Source organism: Pezoporus flaviventris, unplaced genomic scaffold (assembly GCF_033815535.1).
Source record: "Pezoporus flaviventris isolate CSIRO_AGI_PZ_B2104156 unplaced genomic scaffold, CSIRO_AGI_Pfla_v1 ptg000375l, whole genome shotgun sequence".
NCBI classification, from domain to species: Eukaryota; Metazoa; Chordata; class Aves; order Psittaciformes; family Psittacidae; genus Pezoporus; species Pezoporus flaviventris.
The window spans coordinates 68,802-89,818 of NW_026892922.1; the positions used below are offsets into that span (position 1 = coordinate 68,802).

The 21,017-nt window shown below is 41.5% G+C and overlaps 1 protein-coding gene across 1 annotated transcript; it reads left to right on the forward strand.

Moving 5' to 3' along the window:
• The first annotated feature begins 6,622 nt into the window (after positions 1-6,622).
• LOC133263618 (heat shock factor protein 2-like) lies at positions 6,623-20,899 on the forward strand. The gene is made up of 12 exons (XM_061443461.1): positions 6,623-6,844; positions 10,156-10,264; positions 10,482-10,609; positions 11,424-11,548; positions 12,596-12,671; positions 13,312-13,373; positions 13,487-13,571; positions 14,445-14,635; positions 16,411-16,680; positions 17,232-17,337; positions 19,512-19,596; positions 19,958-20,899. The coding sequence occupies exons 1-12, from the start codon at positions 6,698-6,700 to the stop codon at positions 20,245-20,247; spliced, it is 1,674 nt and encodes a 557-aa protein (XP_061299445.1). The 5' UTR covers positions 6,623-6,697; the 3' UTR covers positions 20,248-20,899.
• Positions 20,900-21,017: the final 118 nt, after the last annotated feature.

Consider the following 21,017-nt stretch of genomic DNA (forward strand, 5'->3'; position numbering starts at 1 on the left):
GCTTGCAGTGTTCTCTCTGGTTTTGAAGGAGCAGCACCTTGCTGAAGAGAACTAGAGAACAGCAGTTTCTGAACAGTAACATGAAGGGAAAACTTTGTTTCGGGGGGGGGAGGGGAGATTATTATGCTTATGGGCTTCTTCAGTAATATAATTAGTAAATCTGCAAGTGGAATGTCCTAGCTGTCCTCTGTGTGTGTGACTGGCTTGGTAAAAGAAGAGTTTATTTACAGCTTTAGAGTACAGATTCTAGCTCAAAGATTCAGGATAAGGCACCAAACGTGCAAAGAACAGGCAGAATCTGTCAGAACTGCGAAGTTCATATGCTCTGTCTGTATTTAGGTCTTGGATCTGAAAAATACAGATGACTACCAGTTGTGGCTTTCTTGTTGTTTTTTTTTTTAACATACATCCTCAACATAATGGCCAATTTGTGTGGGGAAGAATAATTGGCCTAACAAGGAAAACAACATTGATGCAAATTAAAGAACAGCTTGATTACATTATACTATTAAACAAAGATGATGACAGCTGCAATTGCAGTTGCAGCATAGATAGCATTTCAGTCACCAGCTGTCAAGTGAACTGTAGTGTGTGGCTGCTAGAGCAGTGGTTTTAACCAGACTGGGAAGGAAATAGTAGAATCCTGTGAAAAGTACAGCAAATCATTTTTTATACTAGTTATCTCACAAATTTGGGTCATAGTTTTGGAAATGAAGTAATTATTTTTTTTCCGTTATAAAAACTTACAGGAATCTGTGCGATGAAAACAGTGGATTTGACAGACACAGAAGATTACACTTCCACCTGATTCAGGTAAATTAGATTGAGATTAACCACTTAAATTTGTTTTATTTTCAATTTTCAGTCTGAGGGTCTTCCACTTTAAATGGGTTGAAGAGAGTTGTTAAATGGCCATCAGTGTGGGGAAAGATTTGATGTGACAGACTCCACAATCATAGAGCAGATGGGATTTGTCCATTGAAATAATATCTCTGAATGGCTTTAAGCAGCAGATTCATCAAATATAACTTATTCGTGAAAATAAATTTAATTTTAAAGGTTCTTAAGAACACCATTAATTTTACATGTCTTTTTTTTTTTTTTTAAGTTGCTCATTGGTACTTTGTGAAGAATATCTCCTGTGCTTTTGCACAGAGTAAACCAGTGCAGAGGCTGATGATCTTTGAAGAAGGCTTGCCCATGCTCTGGAATTGACCTGGCAGAAGAGTTACTTTATGGCAGTCCTAATGTTTGGCATGTGAAATAGCATGAAATAGAGGCCTTTGAATAACTATACCATGGATGTAGTATATGCTTGCTAAACTAGCTTCAGGTTAGATAAAAGCTTTTCATGCCTTGCTCAGTTTGATTTATGAGCCCTTCATTGCCATAATGTTTGTAATTTCTGTGTTATGAAATCCTACTTGAAGAAACAATCTGGAGAAAATTGTGCAAACTGTTGTATCTGCTTTTCATTTTGGAATAAAACAGTGTTTGACCAAATATGCTTATGTTTTGTTGTTGGTTTTTGGGTTTTGGTTGGGCTCTTCGGGGTTTTTGGGCGGTGTTTTTTTTTTTGGGGGGGGGGGGGGGTAGGGAGGGGGTTATGTTTTGGTTTGTTTGGGTTTTTTGGTTTGTGGTTTGGTGTGGTTTTGGTTTTTTTTGCCATAGGAACTATTTTTCCACAATTACCAATACATGGCTGCAGCAAACTGCTCTAAAACTTCTATGAAGTTTTCTGCCAGTCATACTGTCCATGAAGCCTCCTTACCTTTTTTCCCAAATCTATCATCCATCCAGAAGCTTCAGTAAAGATATTTAATTTTGCATAAAGCTCTGAAGATCAGACAATCTGGCCTCAATGTGAAACTCATTCTTACCATGTTAAGAAGTGAGTTTAGACTCAGATTTTTGTTTCATTTTTGTCTCCTTTTTAAAGCGGGGGGGGCACAGGAGATATCACTCCAAGCATTTTAAGACTGGATTTTTTAAGGAAGTTTTTAATCACATTTAACTGCGTTTAATTGAATGCTATCTTAGCCTGTTTACAATATACCTTTTTCAAGTTTGTAACTCCTCTTAGTAAGAAAAAACAATCTTTTAGGATACGGTAAGCAGTTTCATGGAATATAGAAGATCTTGTCTAATTGGGAAACGCCTAATTCCTCATACATAAGCTAAGAAAAAATGGATACTACTTCTGTGCCATTTCCATAGCAAGCTGTCTTGAAGGGTTAGTAGTAAATATGAATATAGGTCTGAATTTTCCTTTTAAGAAAAAAAGCCATTGATCATGAATGAAACTGGGTTTCAGTTATCACAGCTGAATTTTAAATATACTGTGGGGAACAGTTATTATAACTTAATTTTAAAATCTGTTTAAAATCAGTGTCTGTTAGATATCCGGTGTGATGACTGTGCCATCTGCTCTTCCTGCAGGGCATGTGAGAAGAGAGGGAAAATTAATCAGTTAGCCATCAAAACCACTGAGCAGTACTTGAATGAGGTGCACAAGGACAGCATAAAATTTACCAAAAGGGTATTGGTTTTGAAAGAACAACCTCTTCAGAAGCTCTCAGAAATGCCATCTACCTTGCCTGCTCTAGGCAATTTCACCATGAACACAGAAATCTCAAAGGCTATCACAGGTTCAAGGAGGATAGGATTAATTTAAAGCTAATTAATTAATCAATCTAATCACTTTTAATTCAGGGAGATCCTACTATGTGCAGAGTTGGAACTCCTGGGAACACTTTCCATTGTTTTAAATATGTAATACCTTTTTAAAAGGTGGAGGGCTTGCATCAAATTTGGCTGTGAAGTGCTGTGCACAGTGTTTGATACTGTAGACATTCTGGGATGGTTTCCCTGTGGCCTTCTGTGCTTTTTCCAGGGCAAAATATGAGCAAGTTCGATGACTGATTTTTCTTTTGTTTTCATGGGGATCAATACAGACAAATCAATAAAGATTACTGGATCTCAAAACACAAATTATAGTATGCCTGAGAGTTACAAGGTGACTGTGTTGTTCTTTACTACCTTTTCATTGCCAGAATGCTCCAATATTACGCACTTCGGTCAGGACAAATAGTGGTCACAAGAAGAGGAGAGTATCCCCTTGAAATACGTCACCCTACCTTCGGCTTCTGTGTCATTTTCAGTTGCTTGTTTTGCATTGTGCTGTTTGTCTTAAGGAAACTAGTACCCTTGGTGAGTTGGCTTAGGCTTTACTCAAGGTCTGAAGTAACAGGAATTCACACAGATTGTACTTCAGACTTACAAGAGCTATAGCAGCAGCCTGTAGGGAAAGCTTGGAGGTTGACCCTTGATGTATATTTCACTGTGCTGGGAGAAAATAGCAAGTGAGAGAAGAACAGGTGAGATTCATTTCAGACAAATATTGTTACATGAGGGCTGCTCTGTGGCCTCTTTGTAAGTATGCTGTAGAAAAAAGAATTCCCATCCCAAACTTTTTTAAAAACCATGTCAAAAGGAGACTAGCAGTGGCCAAAGCTCCTTTAAGAGTGTATGGGACTGCTGTGGAGCTTGCCTGCTGCTCTAGTGTGAGAAGACACCCTTGGTGGTTGTGATTCTAAGCATATGTGATGTCAAAATAAACAGGTTGCTTTACTCTCTTGGCTTCCTGTCCAGATTTGAGTTGCTGCTCCCTATTTAACCTCTCTGTGAATGTAAGAAAGAGCACTGGAAATTAGATGTTCCTCATTGGAAGTCCTTTCTTATTCCCCAAGTGCCAAGTCTTAGTTGAAACTCCTGCATGTGGAAGGACTGAGGACCCTAGGGAAGGGGGCATGAGGCTGGGAAGGAACAGCATCTGTTAGTGCTGAAAGGATTAGTTGAGGGATATGGGAGGAGATCTTCCTGAATTTCCATCATTTCACAATATCCAAAAGGTTTTCGAGTGTTACGTTTTCTGGTGAGGGGAGGGCGAGAACTGTATTGTGAAACATTTAAATACCTTGACCTATCTCAGAGCTAACAATTCCTAGATTTCTGCAAGCTGAATGGAGAAAAACGGTACTGCAGAGAGGAAAACTGACTGGTAACACTGCTCATGAAGATACTGAGAAGTCAAAACAGCCCTGGGTTAAAGACTGGTGAGTTCTACAGTTGCTGACTTGTAAAATAACATGAACATGGACAAGCAATTATCTTGTGCTCAGACATTGTAAGATAATAAAAAACTAATGGAAGAGTTACTTGAGTTCCACATCACTAACATTTTATGCTAAGTATGTAATTAATAACTCCCAGTTTTAAGCCTTAAGGTTTCAGAGGATTTGGTGGTTTTTCTCCTAAACTGATGTTTAGCAAGAAAGCTCAAAAGACTTCCCTTAACTGTAAAAGGTTGGAAATCAAGTTACACAATGGTCTTTTCTCACCAAGATGATGTTTAATCAAGCAGTGAAATGCAAAAAACCTAACTGCATACTTCCACTTCTGTCTCAGCAAAAGATATCAATACAGAATTTTACCTTTTAAAATAATCTGATATTACAAATGCAATTTGAAATGTCCAACAATTATGCAAATCAGCTTCTATTTTTAAATGTATGTTATGAACAAAAAAGATGGAGAGCAATACTGTGCCTAGATTAAATCACAAGCATGTTTTCTCTGTTTAGCTAGCATTTCTAACTAGATAAATGGAACCTGGTAGAAGCTTGCTGCATGCATGTCAGGATGAAAAATGACTTGGACAATTACTGTAAACTTGTGCTTAAATCTAAAAGGCATTCTTTGAAGTTTTATCATTCCAAATGCTGACCCTGAAAAGCTAAGCCATAAACTTACAAACTGTTACTTAGGCTCTCAGGAATGATCTAATGAATGTCAAGTCAATGAGTTTGTTTGTGTAACAGGCTGATGTACTGGTGGGTTGGTGGCAGTGTGATATAGTCAATCTGCCAGGCCTCCCCATATTTATACTTCAGCCATCGTCCTCCATACCAAAGAAGCTTTAACCGTTTGGCTTGCTTAATCACAGCACGTGTTTCACACTCATGAATAACCTGGGCTATAGTGTCCATTGTTAAGCCCACCCCTCGATCACGAGCCCATCTATATGTTGCATCTCTGCCCTGATGGCCTGAAGTGTCATGGGCCCACGGGGCCAAAAATAATTCACCCTTATGCTGCCAATTTAAGTCCATCTGAGCCACTTCAATCTTAGCCGCTTTATCCACTTGTTGGTTGTTCTGGTGTTCCTCAGTGGCCCGACTCTTGGGTCCATGGGCATCTACATGACGTACCTTCACCACCAGGTTCTGCACCCGGGCAGCAATATCTTTCGACAGTGCAGCAGCCCAGATGGGTTTACCTCTGCGTTGCCAGTTGCTCTGCTTCCATTGCTTCAACCACCCCCACAGGGCACTTGCCACCATCCATGAGTCAGTATAGAGATAAAGTACTGGCCACTTTTCTCGTTCAGCAATGTCCAGGGCCAGCTGGATGGCTTTCACCTCGGCAAACTGACTTGTTTCACCCTCTCCTCCAGCAGTTTCTGTAACATGTTATTTATTGTGCTTCTGTCATTTCCACCAAGTAAATAATTGAGTCTTAGTTTTAGTCTGAACATCATGACAAACGAACTTTCATTTCTTACAAGTGAAAAAAGTGGTGTGATAGCATGAAATGGAAGTATTTAAATTAATTTTCCTGCAGGGTTACCACAGTTAAAGGTTCTCAGATTTTTCTCCTGCACCACTGTGCTTTATTGTCACTGTAGATGAAGCCGATCAAGCTGACCTTGATTCTTTTGAGACTTTCTGAGAACTCTCAGCAAAGGAGTATCAGCAACACTGACAACTGATGAGGACTTTTTAAGAAGATACTGGTTTCATTCCCAGAACATTTCTTAATTGCAAGTAATTAAGTTTGTGATTAAGTTTTAAAAAATAGTTGTTAGGAAGGAAAATAATTTTACTGCATTTTACTGTTTATAAGATTGTTGTCCTAGAGCGAACCTTTGATTTAAATCAGTCTCTTTCCAGAGTCCCTGTAGCCCATACGTCTGAAGTCAAAGCACAGCTTGCGTTGGAGAGACGTTAGTTTCCTTAGTACCTACCTCTCTTCTAGCATTAGCTTGAATGTCTCTGTTGTGCATATGCTTACACGTAGTCTAAGGACAGATTATATATATAGGGTATGCGCTAGAGCTGCTGCACCCTGCTGCGTACCGCGGGTTTCACACTGAGGTGCCAGGCATGGTTGCCCACTCTGCCCTGCGTACCTCCGTGCGGACAGAGGCAAGCCCTTCCATGAACGCGGAGGAGGAGGAGGAAGAGAATACCCCCAGTGGGCCCCGCACCTCCTTCTGCCATAAGCCTTCAGCGTGCTCCCCGCCTTAGGCACGGTGCCCTGGCGCGAACACGAGGCCCCCCGGCTCCGCCCCCGAGCGGAGCCGCGCTCTTATTGGCCCCTGACCTCCTCACGTTTGCATGGGCGGGACCCCCTCCCTGTCCACGCGCCGGGTCCGAGCTGTTGTGAAACGTGAGGGCGGCGCACGTGGGGCCGTTATGTAACGCGCAGGGGGGATAGGGGCGGGGAGGCGGCTGGGCGGTGCGCAGGCGTGCGTGCAGGTGGGCGCGGTGCGCATGCGGAGCCCGCCCGACTGGTTCCGTCCTCTCCTCCCGCCGCGCCCCTCCCCCGGCCAGACGGCGGAGGATCCCGAGCGACAATGAAACAGCAGCAGCAGAGCCCTCAGCCGCAGCCCCCCCAGGCGCAGCCCCTGCCCGCCGCTGGCGGGGGGGTCCCGGCCTTCCTCAGCAAGCTGTGGGCGCTGGTGGGCGAGGCCCCCAGCAACCAGCTCATCACCTGGAGCCAGGTGCGGCGCCTTGCCCGTGTGCGCTTGGGGGGGGGGGGGGGTGTGTCCGTCGGTCCGTCAGCCCGTGTGTGTGTATGTCGTTCTTCCCGCCTTTCTCCGGCGGCAGGCACTTGGGGCCTGCTTGGGACGGGGGAGCAGGAGGGCCTTCCGCGGGGCCCGGGCCTCGGCTGGCGTGGGGCTGGCGGAAGAACCGGGTACGCGCGCTTGGTTTGGCTGGACTCCCCTCAGCCGGTCTGGGGGAGCGGTCCCACCTTCCCCGGCCGCTCTGGGCCGTCGCGGGTTTCCTAGCCCGGGAGGGGCAGTCAGAGGGCGGTTTGCCTCAAACCCTGTCTTGTAGCTGGGGGTAAGTGGGGAGTATGGGCGCCGGTCCAGACTGAGCAGGCCGGCTTCGCCTGGAGGCCGCTGCCTCTGAGCTTGAGGGACTGGGGCATGAGGATAGGGATCCGAGAGCGATTGGGCTTTGCGGAGCGCCGACAAGCAGTTGTTGTTGAGCCGTGGTACGGCAAACACAGGGCCGCGGTGGGGTTTCCAGGGCGGGTTGGCGAGTTCGGGGTGAAGCGGGGGCGGGGAGAGGGGCGCTACGTAACAGCGCCCTGCCCCGGGTGGAGGGGGCCGGTGATGCTGGGAGTGCCAGTCCATCTTGCGCGCGAGGCGGGCGGCAATGGTTCCCCCGCGTGGCACCCGAGACCTCCCGCTCACTGCGGGGAGCGGCCCGCCCCCATTGTTGGCCACGTGGGGCCACGGCTGCCGGTCTTTTGCCCACCTGCTGCGGCGGGCGCCTCACCACCACCCCCCGCCCATCACGGCCGCTGCTGGAGATGGGCAGGGTGCGGGGCAAGTGTCGGTCTGCCTGTTGCACCCCTGTCCTGCTGCCTGCAGGTTAGGCGTGCGTGGTGCCTGTGGCGATGGATGTCCAAATGGAAGACCTGAGATGGATGCCCTCTCGTCTTGAATCCCGTATATTCGGATGTAGAAATAATAAATAAGCATTATCCGAGCACAAGAGTTACAGGCGTCTTAAAACATTGCAAGGCAGGAAGTACTTGGCAGATTTGCTATAGTAAGCATCATTAACTCTTCTGATGAATGCCAAGCAGGAGATTATTTATTTAATTTTTCTATATTTTTGGTGTTTAAAAAATAATTATTAAATAATAAGTAATAAAACAATTATTAAAATACTGAAAACAATCCTGTCCTCCAACTGCATCAGCAGCTTCAAGTGGTGTTGAGATGGCAGCTGTTGTCTGAGCTTATTTTAAATGCTTAAGCAACGATAAAATGCTTTTCTTAAACATTTTACTGGTAATGCATTACCAGTAACTTCAGCCAGAACTTCCTGAAGAAGGAAACAGGTAGACTCGGTAGATTTTGTCTTTGTTTGTTTGTTTGTTTTTTTCCTGGGCAAGAAATGCTAAAGGCTACATGAAGATTGAGATGTTGTCTAATATAAGAAGTACTGGTTTTGCCACTTGCACTTTCAGTGGAGACTTTCCAAATTAATTGCTTATCCTTATCTCAGGGAAGCATACCACAGCTATTTGGTATCCTTGTAGTATTTTCTAATTAGAAATAAAGACTAATTGGGGTTCTGCAAGGCTGTTTGTGGGAGGAAGATAGACTAATCACAGTTGATGTTATTGGCATGCAGTAATTTGTGTGTGGGGAAGGTACTGGGATCACTTGGTGCACAAGTGACAACTTTTGAAAATGAGCTGCGTCAATATTGTGGGTACAGAAAGTGTACCAGTTTAACAGGAAAGGAAGAGTACAGCTACTGTAATATTTCATTTTCCGCCTATGGCAATCCATAAGTTTACTCTATATGGATAAATGCCATCTGCAGCCAAACAGCTGAATTCTGTCACCCTGCAAACATATCTCAATGAAACCATGGTACGTGTTGTCCATGGAAACACATATGAGGAGTACCAAACAAAGTGTTCGGAAGGTTGCTGAATGCTGCAGTCAGTAACACTAGCAGTTGAAAACTGTATTTAGCTCTGTAGTAATGCTTTAGTGAGTTAAAGTCAGGCTTTAATGTCTGTACAGCTTTGCTGTAAACAGCTGCCAGGCCAACAAGAACTAGTAGATGTGTTTCCCAGATTCTTGTGCAGTAGGTCTGAACAATGTCAAAGTGACAGTGAAGTGAGGTACTGCAGATCACTGTAGTACACTTGTTTGAGTATCTTCAGATGGTGGTTTTCAATAATGCATAGGCTAAAATGGCCTGTTCCTGCAATTTTCTTTGCTTCCCTTTTTTCCCTTCCATTGACATGCTCAGCAGGAGATAGGTAGGCAGGCTTTACTGGGAAGTTTTTGTCTTCATACCCTCTTCTCAGTCTTGAGCTCCTAACTCATGCAGTGGTAAGCCATTTAGAAATCCTGTTGCTAATGATCGTTGTTGGTCTGTCAGAAACAAACTCCTGGGCAAGGATCATCACATGGTTTCCTGGTTGGTTGTTTAAGCTTGGGATCATAGAACTGCTGTTGTTTGGGAGTAAGAAACAAATGTGACTCGTTTAACTAGAAAGGGCTTCTAAGAAGATGCAACATCAGTGCTGATATCTGTCAAAGATGGTAGATTTCTCATTAAATACAGGATGAGGGTACTGTGGAGGTACAGGCAGAACCGAAACAATTTTGAAGTGGCTGGTTTGGATTCTGCCATATAGTTGTCCTTTGGTTAATGGAGCACAGTCATTGAAGAACAAAGAGCTGAGGCTTCTATTTTAGTCTAGGCCTGTGGATGAAATAAAAGATCAGTTCTCCCTCACAATTGGCATCCCAGGAGAAGGGGGATGAAGCCTTGGGTGGTTACCTTTTTGGTGACTCCAAAACCTAACAGACACTCTCAGCTCTTTGACAGCTCCATCCAGTCTACAACTCATTTTGAACTAATCATGCTTTTATACCAGGAAGCAGAGGAGACCTTAGCTGGTTGCTAGTGTTTTTCCTTTCCAGTCTCTTTGTTAGATTACTTCCCAAGTCTTTGAAGCTATGTGCAAAATGTATAGTATTGTCCTCTAGTGAAATTATGGTAGTTGTTGGTAAACAAGTAATTAATTTCTTGAGGAAGCCATGAGTAACAATAGAGATGTTCCCTTTCATGTATAGATAGGGATTGTAAATTGATAATACTTCCCAGCTGCAGGCTTTGTATGCTTTTTGTTGTGGAAAATAGTAGGCAAGCAGATCAGTTACCTACTGCATGCACAAAGGAAACGTTCCTATCTCATGATTAGTTCTGAAAGCCCAGCATGTTTTCTCCAATGGTCTTTAAATATCTTAATGTGTCTCTCTCATTTTAGAATGGCCAGAGTTTCTTGGTATTGGATGAGCAGAGATTTGCAAAAGAGATTCTTCCCAAGTACTTCAAGCACAACAACATGGCAAGCTTTGTCAGACAATTAAATATGTGTAAGTTCTTGGCTTTTTGCTTTCTACCATAGTTCTAGATCCTGTGCATGCTCAGTTACAGACCGTACCCTTTGAGCAGTGGCCCTGTGTTCTCTGCAACTAGGTTACTGTCTTAACCTCAAAACTGGTAACAGGATAGTTGGAACACTGTAGTTTGAATTTCTTAATGTGGGCTTTGAGAGTTATTTGGGTTTTTTTCTTCTTTTTTTCTTTAAAGATGGCTTCCGTAAAGTTGTTCATGTTGATTCTGGTATTGTCAAACTGGAGCGAGATGGTCCAGTAGAGTTTCAGCACCCATATTTTAAGCAGGGCCGGGAGGACTTGTTGGAACACATTAAAAGGAAGGTTAGTGAAAATTCAGTGGAAAGCTTGTAAGTATTGAATGAGTAGCAAAGTTAATGTCAGCTTTAATAGCAGGATTGTGAGTGCAAATAAGTTTGGAGTTGAGGAAGCAGTCTGCACCGCTCTTATATATATCTTGACTTATTTAAAGATATTTTGGGTGACTTGACTGGTTTCCTTTAACCTTTGCTGTCATTATAGGAAGTTTCACAGGTGGCAAAAATAAGCTAGTTCTGCAAGTACAGCGTTTTACAAATGGGTATTAGAAGGCGTGCAGAGCATGCTTTGACTTTACCATCAGTAATATAACAGTCTGCTTGCTTACGTAGTTTGTTTAAGCCCAAAGCTACAGTAAGCATTAAACTTCGCACCAAATTGGACAGCGGGCAAACTTATAAATGTTTGTTATGCTGCCAGATGTGATTCTGAAATGTGTTCTGCCGTTACTGTGAGTCAGGTAGAGATAATGAATAGAAATGCAGCATTTAAACTGTGGTGAGGGGTGTACTTGTTAACACTGGATTATTGCGAAAGACTTGGGATAAAGTAGATCGCTTAGGAGAATGCCTGGCAAATCTGAATGTGCACAAATGTTTGTAACAACTAAATGTGTTGTGGTGGCAGCTAATGTGGTGGCAGCTGTAAAAAGAAATTTCTGTGTGTTTCTGTTTGTTTTTTTTCTTATTTGATGCTTGGTATATTATTGACTTAAATGCATAGTTTGTCAACACTAAAGGAAAATATACTTGATCACCAAAAGAAAATAGTTAACAATAAGTCAAGGAAAGCATTGTTTCTGGATTCCAATCTTTTAAAGGTTTCTTCTTCGAGACCTGAAGAAAACAAGATACGTCAGGAAGATCTCTCCAAAATAATAAGTAATGCTCAAAAGGTGCAGATTAAACAAGAGACTATTGAATCTCAGTTGTCTGCGTTGAAGAGGTAATTTGCTCCACCAGCAACCAATCCTTAAATTTGAGTAATTATGATAATAGATACCAGCCAAAGACCTAATTTTTAGGTGTCTCTTGATTTTTATTTTTTTTAATTTCCTAACTTTAAATACTGCTTTATAAAAATAAATTTCAATAAAAGCATTGCATTAAAAAATTAATATTCTGATATGGCTAAAAGTAATAGGCAGTGTTTGGAAAACTGTATACTAGTGGGCAATGAAATAACACCTTTAATAGTTCCATAATGGTACTGCGGCTGAATATTCAGCTTGGCTCTTAGCATGAAGTATGCTGGTTTATGTCTTCAGGTTTGAAGTAGTTGTTATGTTTAGTTTGAGGCAGAGTTTGGTTTGTGCAAATTGCTTATGATACTTTCTTACTACAGTTAATGTTTTTGCTCATTGCTTTTTGTTGTTGTCTTCATTCCCCCACTGATAATAGAGGCAGCATAGGATAACCTACCGGTGCATGCATGACTTGAGAGCTTGTTCTGTAAAGATGCTTTCAAGGGGGATGTACAGTTGCTCATAGGTAGCTTGCCATCTAGCAAGAGGTATCTGAGGGAGGACAAGCAGGTTTGATGAAAAATTTGAAGAACAAGCAGTATAGATGAAGAGCTGTTGTTGTTTAGTGGTGAGAGGAAACTGCATTCTTGTGCTCTTTGGACCCTTGCTGCTGGTAGGAACCAGTTTTATGCTTGTTTTTTTATTGTTATTATTTAATCACTAGAATCAAGAAGAAAACTTAACCTTGTTACAAGAAAAAACAAATGCTGACTGTATGTGTAATAAGAATTGCAAATTAGGGAATTAATTGTTATTTTTAAGGGGTTGGAAATTCTCTGCAGGCTATTTATTGTTTGGGTCTCCATTTTGTAATCATTTGCTAAGGTTGCTTACTGTGTGACTTGTTTTTTTTTTCCCTACATGCAATCTAAAAAGACATTTCAAAGAGCTTTAATGAAGCCAGCTAATCTTAACAAAAATTATTAATGTAGATATTCTAAAACTTTTAAACCATTGTTTACAAACAGAGAGAATGAATCCCTGTGGAGGGAAGTAGCAGAACTGCGAGCAAAACACTTGCAACAGCAGCAAGTTATTCGGAAGGTAAGGTTCCATTGAGGCATTGTATGTGAATGTGTGCGTTAGTGCTTCTGAGATAGGAATACTGTGCCACATGTTACCTTGCTTCTCCCTCACTTTTTTTGTAGCATGTGAAATGTCTTTTTAATAGAAAAAAACATCAGGGTGGTGAACAAATCTTTGTGAAACAAACATGCATAAGCAGAAAATAAGGCCAAACTCTTGTAAACATTTTCAGAGGTTCAGGAGTATTGTACATCGTTCATTAAGGTACCCTTAAAATGGTCCATCCACTTTGTTACTTCAGAAGTCGAATGACTAATGTTCTGTGTTGGATGATCATTGAGTGGAACCCACTGATAGTATATTGGCTTACCTTAATGGAACAGATTTATAATCTGCCAAAACTGATGTAAATGCAAAGAGTTCCATACTTTTTTTTACGTATCAGAAATAAATAACCACTGAAAGCAGCCTTGTAGGAGAGACTCTTACTGATTACTATTTCCGGTTTGTTCAAGCCAGATACGTACATTTAATCCTTAAATTGAAAACATAAGGGAAGAAAGTCTAACATTTCAAAAGAAAAGGCAGCTGATCTTGATAATCTGAGAGAAGCAAATACAGGGTAGAGTGACTAACAGTAGTGGTTTGTATCTTACAGATTGTACAATTTATTGTTACCTTGGTGCAGAATAACCAATTAGTGAGCCTGAAACGCAAGAGGTAAATATGGTCTTAAAAATTTGCTGTCCAGTCCATACACTGACACGTTTTGTGGACTGAAACCAAGGACTTAGTTTTGAGGTGACTTTCTTCCTATACTCTTTCTGATTTAGGCCTCTACTTCTGAACACTAATGGACCTACAAAGTCAAGTGTGTTTCAACAAATCGTGAAAGAACCAGCTGACAGTAACCATCATGTAAGTATTCTTTTATGCATATTGTTTGTTAAGATGAAGGAACTAGTGGAGGGGCAGACTGATCAAGCAGCTTGTTTTATGGGGAATAAAACATAGCTGTGTACTGAGAGCTGTCAACTTCTCCAAGTGGTACACTGTGTTGTGTTTCCTTCAGAAGCCAAGTGTGTTGAAAGTCACCATTCACTTTTCAATATAAGCATGTATAAGCCAGTTACCTGTGTGTTAAATGCAGCTTGATGTGATCCTTCTGAAAGCAGTCTGCTTTTAATAATAGAGTTATTAGAAATAACATATGTATGTTGTATTTGTATTTCTGGAAGTTAGGCACCTGTAGCCCTATGCAGGGACAAGGATCCAGTGTGCTGCTCTGCAAGGCAGCATCCAACCTAGCAAAATCATGTCAAGTCCCTGTGCCATTTGAATGTATCGTGTCACTGAAAGTTATTTTCTGCTGTCCAAATAATGGTTGGTGGGGAAATTCTTAAAATGAGGGCTGGAGCATGAAACTAGAATTAATAGCTTAAACCAAAGTGTTATTTAAACAGCAGCCACTTTTTAATATTTTTTGTTCTTGCGTAGTCCTGTTGTCACAGCTTTTTGTTGCTTTTGCTGACAGTGCTAGGATATTTTTGTTTCTGTGGCTGCAGTATTTATGAAACATTGTTTTCCTGTAGCTGCTATTTTTCATCTTGTTCATTTTTTTTGTATGGTTTCTTGATTAAATGTAGATCTGTACAAACAGCATATAATCTTTGAGGTGTAGGACAGCTTTTACAATTTAAAATTGAGGCATTGTAAGATACAATGGTAACTGCCAGAATGCTGAAGCTCTTTGTCTTTCTATCCCCTGACACTCTTTAAAATAATTCTCAGGTACCTCTCAACAGAAATGAGGGCTTAAAACAAAGGGAACAGATTTCAGATGACATCATTATTTATGATGTCACTGAGGATGTGGGAGATGAAGAAAATCCTGTGGGTGATGAAGAAAATCCCATGGCTGATGAAGAAAATATTCCCACTGCACCAGAAGCAAATGAAGATTCCACTTCTAATTCTTCAAAGTAAGAAGTCTCTAGAACTGTATATAGATCAGTGGCTTTCAGTGTTGTGGAATATGGAATAATTCAGATGTCTTAGATTTTTTTTTTTTAAGTAATAGTCAGAATTATTCAACACTCCTGCACGTATGGAAGCTTAACCTGTGAATTCACACTAGGTTCTGATCTACTTACCTCTGGATTTGTTCGAAACAGTTAATTGGCTGTTGGAGTTTTAATATGCAGAGGATAGAAACTAGTGAGAAGCAGTCTGTATTATTGTATTCTGTTGTTAAATATAGTACTTCTCCAAAGACAGAGTAAGTGGTGTCTTCAGACTTTTGGTTATGAATACAGTCAGGAATGACTTCCCAGGGTTTTACAGCATGTGCTGTTTGTCAAATGTTGCTGTGGTCTTTGAACTTTATTAAGCCAGTTAATTTCAGGGTTTTTTTTTCTAGGATTCCTAGATGACTGGGATTTCCTGTTCAAGCTTGCTGTGAAATTAGTCAATCCCAAGTGTTTTGTGACTGTGTTCCTTCCTGTCTGTAGTTAGTACTATAGTACTAGACCTAGTACTATAGAAGTAATTTCTCTTTCAATTCTGAGCATTTGAATCTTGGTCCATGGATTGGCTTGCAGCTCTCTTCCTGAGTTGCATGGTATTGATAGCACCTGTTTTATGCCTTAAGGAATAAAACTTAGCTATTTGGACAGATTGAAGTACCTCCCGTATGAAGATAGGCTGAGAAAGTTGGGGCTGTTCAGCCTGGAGAAGAGAAGGCTGCGTGGAGACCTCATAGCAGCCTTCCAGTATCTGAAGGGGGCCTACAAGGATGCTGGGGATGGACTCTTCATTAGGGACTGTAGTGATAGGACAAGGGGTAATGGGTTCAAACTAAAACAGGGGAAGTTTAGTTTAGATATAAGGAGGAAGTTCTTTGCTGTAAGGGTGGTGAGGCACTGGAATGGTTTGCCCAGGGAGGTTGTGAATGCTCCATCCCTGGCAGTGTTCAAGGCCAGGTTGGACAAAGCCTTGGATGAGATGGTTTAGTGTGAGATGTCCCTGCCCATGGCAGGGGGGTTGGAACTTGATGATCTTAAGGTCCTTTCAAACCCTAACTATTCTATGATCCTATATTTCCATCTTACAGAATCATAGAATATATGAACTATACTTGAACTGGTACGATTGTTTTTGTTCAGCTGATACCTGGGAATGCATTCCCTAGTAGAAAAGTTTTATGAAGATAAGGCTCTGGTATAGAAGACAGCACAACTAACAGCTACTTAAGGGTTAAGAAAACCAGAATATGGATAAAAGCAAATTACTTGAGACACTTAGTTTTTAGGTTGCCTTCCTGGTGTACATAAGAAAAGTACTGTTGACTGATGCTCCAGAGTTGATTCTGTACAAAAGGAAAAATGCATTGAATGCATTATCTGTCTAGTTTGTGGCCTAATATGTTTAGGTCCACTTCATACTTACTTTATATGCAAGCTTATAGTTGTTCTAATGTGAAAAATACCAGTGTTCTTCTGTCTTTTTACTAGTTGTTACTGTGGTTTAGCACACCAGTGTCTGCTAGCTGAGCTGCATTAACAGTGTTGAGCACTACAGCCCCATATCAATGGAAAATAGATATTTGGAGTATCTTGCCAAGTTCTGTATTAAAAAGTAGTAGGAAGGTTGATTTCCTTAAAGTGGTTTGACTAAAGTGGGAAGTAACTAAACCTGTAGAATACTCCCAGTTTAATGAGTGTATGAAGGGCTTTAATTAATTTGTCTCACATTACAGCTGTAGTCATTCTCCTGATATTGTAATTGTGGAAGATGATAATGAAGAAGAATATGCTCCTGTAATTCAAGGGGATAAAAGCACAGAATCAGTTGCTGTCCCAGCTAATGATCCACTCAGCCCTGTCGGTGACAGCACAAGCCCACTCATGTCAAGTGCTGTACAGCTGAATAACCAGTCAACATTAACTGCAGAAGATTCTGTCTCAATGATGGATTCCATACTCAGTGAGAACGGAGTCATTTCACAGAATATAAATCTCCTTGGAAAGTGAGTAGCCTGGTCTTTTTGAGGTTTTTTCTAAGTATTAGAAATGATTGTTTGACTTGAAGTAAGAAGGTCTGAGTAGTAGTTCCTGTTGAGAACTTTTGTTTACAGGTCACCTTTATTCTATCCAGCTTATAAAGATCTTCATACTTTTAAGACGAGACCTTTAATTTTCATTGTGAAGTGAGTTAGGGTACATAATCTGACAGTGTAATGTTGTGAATGTCATTTTGTTAACTGTCAGCATTTGTCTGTGTAACTCTTGGAGGCAGTGGGACTCATTAGGGCTAGCTGGGTGCAAGAATCGCGTCTCTGCTAATGTCGTGGCATAGTGTTATGGTGTTGTGATACCTGTTTTGGAGCACCTGTCTGCTTTTCTTGGGTTGAAGAGGCTAAAAGTTTTTCTTTCCAAAGGTTGTTTCTAATGAAAGACTTGGTTCATTATAGTTCTGGTGAAGAATTTTAGATGCACGTAGTATATCTATGTAAAGCGTAAGTGTGGATTTCTCCTTCTTTTGTTAAGGGATATGAATAAAATATAATTTGTCTTCTAGGGTTGAACTTCTGGATTATCTTGACAGCATCGACTGCAGTTTAGAGGACTTCCAAGCTATGTTATCAGGACGACAGTTCAGCATAGATCCAGATCTCCTGGTTGAGGTACTCTTCACTGGTTAAGTATTTTGGTGGTACACTACCGAAAATATTTGTGTGGGTTGTTACTGTTTAAAATGGATTTAAAACAACAGATTATCCTTTCTTCCCTTTAAGAAAGGAAAGTTAGAAGTATTTGTGAGCGTGTTTCTGCGGCACTGGTATAATTTTGCGTGCTGCACTACTGGTCAAGTGAATGTTTAATGTTTTGATTGAAGAATGGCTTTCTTAATGTATTAATGCTTATATTTCTTGCTGCATGAACTCAGACACCAATTAGATAAATACTTTTGCTTTGAAATAACCCAGCACATCATCTGTGGGCTTCTCAATGAGCTGGTGTTAAAAAGGTTCTTGGCGTTTATTTTACAAGTTTGTTTGCCATTTCACAGTATTTCTTAGGAGCATGTTCTCAGTTTCTCTTCAGATTTATGTCTATTAGAATGGTCTAGGTTGGAAGGGACCTATGCATGTCATGTAGGCCAGCCCCTTTGATCAGAGCAGGGTCAGCTTGAAAGCTGGTCATGTTCCTCAGGACCTTGTCTCAAATTCTGAAATCTCAGAAGATGGGAGATTCTTGGGTGCCTGTTCGAGTGCTTGACTGTTCTTTGTGAAGGATTTCCTTAAGTCAGTCACAGTTTTCCCTGCTGCAGCTTGTAGCTCTTGCCTTTTGTCCTTTGTCCACCTCTGTGGAGTTTGTCTTCTCCATAACACCTCTTCGGAGGCAGTGGAAGAGTACAGTTGTTCTCCTTTGTCTGCCTTCCTCAGAGAAGATTAGCCAAGCTCCCTCAGCCTCTTGGATGTCACATGGCCCTCTGGACTCCCTCTAATTTGAAAACTCTTGTACTGGGAGGCCAAAACCTGGGCACTCTTCCACAGGTGGCCTCACATGCTGAGCAGCAGGAAATGGTAATTTGGCCCTCCTGGCTGTGGTTTGCCTGTAGCAGAGCGTGTCTCACTGTAGCAAGGCCATGCTGCTGGCTCATGGTGGGGTCTTGCCTACTGTGACTCCCTGCTACCCTCTCCGAGGGGCTGCTCCCTCTCTGTTCCCTGACTTGGTGCATGAGGTTATGGTGTCCTAAATGCGCTTGGCTTTTGAACCTTATGGCCCTTCTGCTTTGCTGAGATCCCTCTTGACAGCAGCTCTACTCTCCCATGTACAGATGACTCTCTCCCTTTTGGTTTCACTTGAAGACTTGATCAGGGTATGTTCTTCCTTATCCGCAGAGTTCTCTGGGCAGAAACATAAGAAGGAAGTGGTATTTTAACACTGCAGCAAACCATGTTAGACTAAGTAGACACAATGTGGTTGTTTCCTTTGTGACTGAGGTTCATGTAATTCCAAACCATTGTGCTCCAAAACAAGGTTTTCTCTACAAAAGTGATAACTGCCTTTAAATAAACTTTAATCCTGATGGAGAGTGAAAACGGCAAGTACAGGGATTATTCTCACACATGCCAACATGATGTTCATGTATTTTTAATAGCAACACTGAGATACCTAAAACTTGATGTGTTTTGTCTTATTCAGCTTTTCACAAGCTCCGTGCAGATGAATCCCACAGATCATATCAATAATATCAAAGTAAGTCTGAAATCCATTGCTCGATGTGCACAGCAGCGAGTGATGCAAACTTCATTCATCCTTTACTGTTTTCTTTACTGGTATAACAGTACCTTTTTCATGATCTGGCTTTGGAAGCTTCCATGCGAATAGGAAGGCTGCAGCTGAACTCGTCCTGTTAGGTTTTAAACAGAAAAGGGAAACGTACACCCATAAATAACATCCTTCAGAACTTGATGGCCTTGAGGTCAAATGCCCATTTGTTGTACCAGTCTCTTGATTTCTGTATTCTGTAAGAGTTTAGTACTTGCAAACATAGTACCCGCTTTGTCAGAATGTTTTCATCTGTATTGTCTGGTGGGAAAAGAAATGAGCAAGCAGCGGAGCGAAGATCTCGCTCTTTGAACTTGCCCTGTTTGTTTATGAGCATTACTCTTGGCTCTTTGTTGAGCAAGCCAGTGCTTCCATTTCACATTTTCTCAGTCTGTGAGTATGGGTAACGGATACCACTGCATCCCTTCGCGAATAAAAATGTTTTCTAAGAACTGGTCAGCTGTGTCCTAGTGGCATTGGAACAGGTTTCAGCATGTGTTTAAAATTTTGCTCTGTTTTCCAGATGGAGACAAAGGAAATAGAAACTACCAAGAATAATGCTGGTCCTACGGCTTCACATGAGACACAAGTTTCTAAGCCCAAATCAGGTCAGTTGTAGTGCTGTGTTAAAACAGTTTAATGGTTGAACAAGCATTGTTCTAAATACCATCTCAGTTATTTGCTCTTTGTCTGGTTTTGTGGCATGCTGATAGGCAAATAACCAAAATACCTACCATGTTTGGGTTTGGTTTTTTTTTTGGCACAGCACCAGGTGCAGAGAACCTGGGGGTTTTGCAGGAGAATCTGAACAAATAATGCATGAACATAACAATCCTTTAATTACTCATTTAAAACTAACACAATGGTTTTTATTAATTATTCTTCAGATCAGTTCTGTGGGTTCGGTTTTGTTTGCACACAGAAAGGCACGTGAACTGATGATGCTTTGGGATTTTTTTGTCTCCTTAGATAAACAGCTCATACAGTACACAGCATTTCCACTCCTTGCATTCCTTGATGGGAACCCAGGCTCCACCATTGAGAGTGGGAGCTCTGCTGTGGAAACTCCTTCCTGTGTTGACAAACCCCTTGAAGTGGATGAGCTGCTGGAGAGCAGCCTCGATCCTCAGCCCACCCAGAGCAAACTGGTGCGGCTGGAGCCATTGACAGAGGCAGAAGCAAGTGAAGCCACGCTGTTCTATCTATGCGAACTTGCCCCGGCACCCATGGACACAGACATGCCCTTCTTGGATAACTGATGCAACGGGGACTCTTTATATAGCCATGAACTATTTATTTAGAATATTGTTTGGTATATGAGTTTTTTGTAAATCACTGTTTTATGTAACCAGGTAACGTGGAATCCAAAATACTTTTCCTATGTTACTTCCTACAAGCAACTGTTTAACTGTGTGGTTAGAACAGCTGTGAGGCACGGTTGGCAATACCAAGTTAAGACTTGCTGTACTGCTGTGAAATACTTGGTATTACACATATTGCTAAGTATCCGGGTAACTGAAAACTTGTTGATAGTAAGCTTTATGATTTCTTATACTTCTGGTCGTACATACGATGATGTAAACTAGTAGTGTATGGTTAGAGAACACTGACTTTCTGTATTTTGTTTTTTTTTTTTTCTATTTTTTACAACATTTTAACAAACATATGGCTTTTTGGGGGTGGGGGGGACCAGGACCTGATGTAGGCTTTTTTTTTCCCTGCTTGAACTGGGAACAAAGTGCCTGTACCTTGCAAAATCTTGGTTCTGCCTTACTTTCACTTCAGCAGAAGTGCTCACACATAGCACAAACCGGGGAAAAGTTCTTCACAGCCACCAGGCCCCTTGACTGCATGAGTACTTTTATCTTGGACCATCTATGCTGGTAAAATAAATGTTACTTAAGTAAGTAATTAGTGTGACACTTGTTACGAGTTGTCTCTTACTCCATGTAGCAGATGGATCTAACAGCCCTTGTTCTTCCTGCCCAAGTAGCTGTGCAGTGAGGTCTGCCTCCATGCATGTTTATTG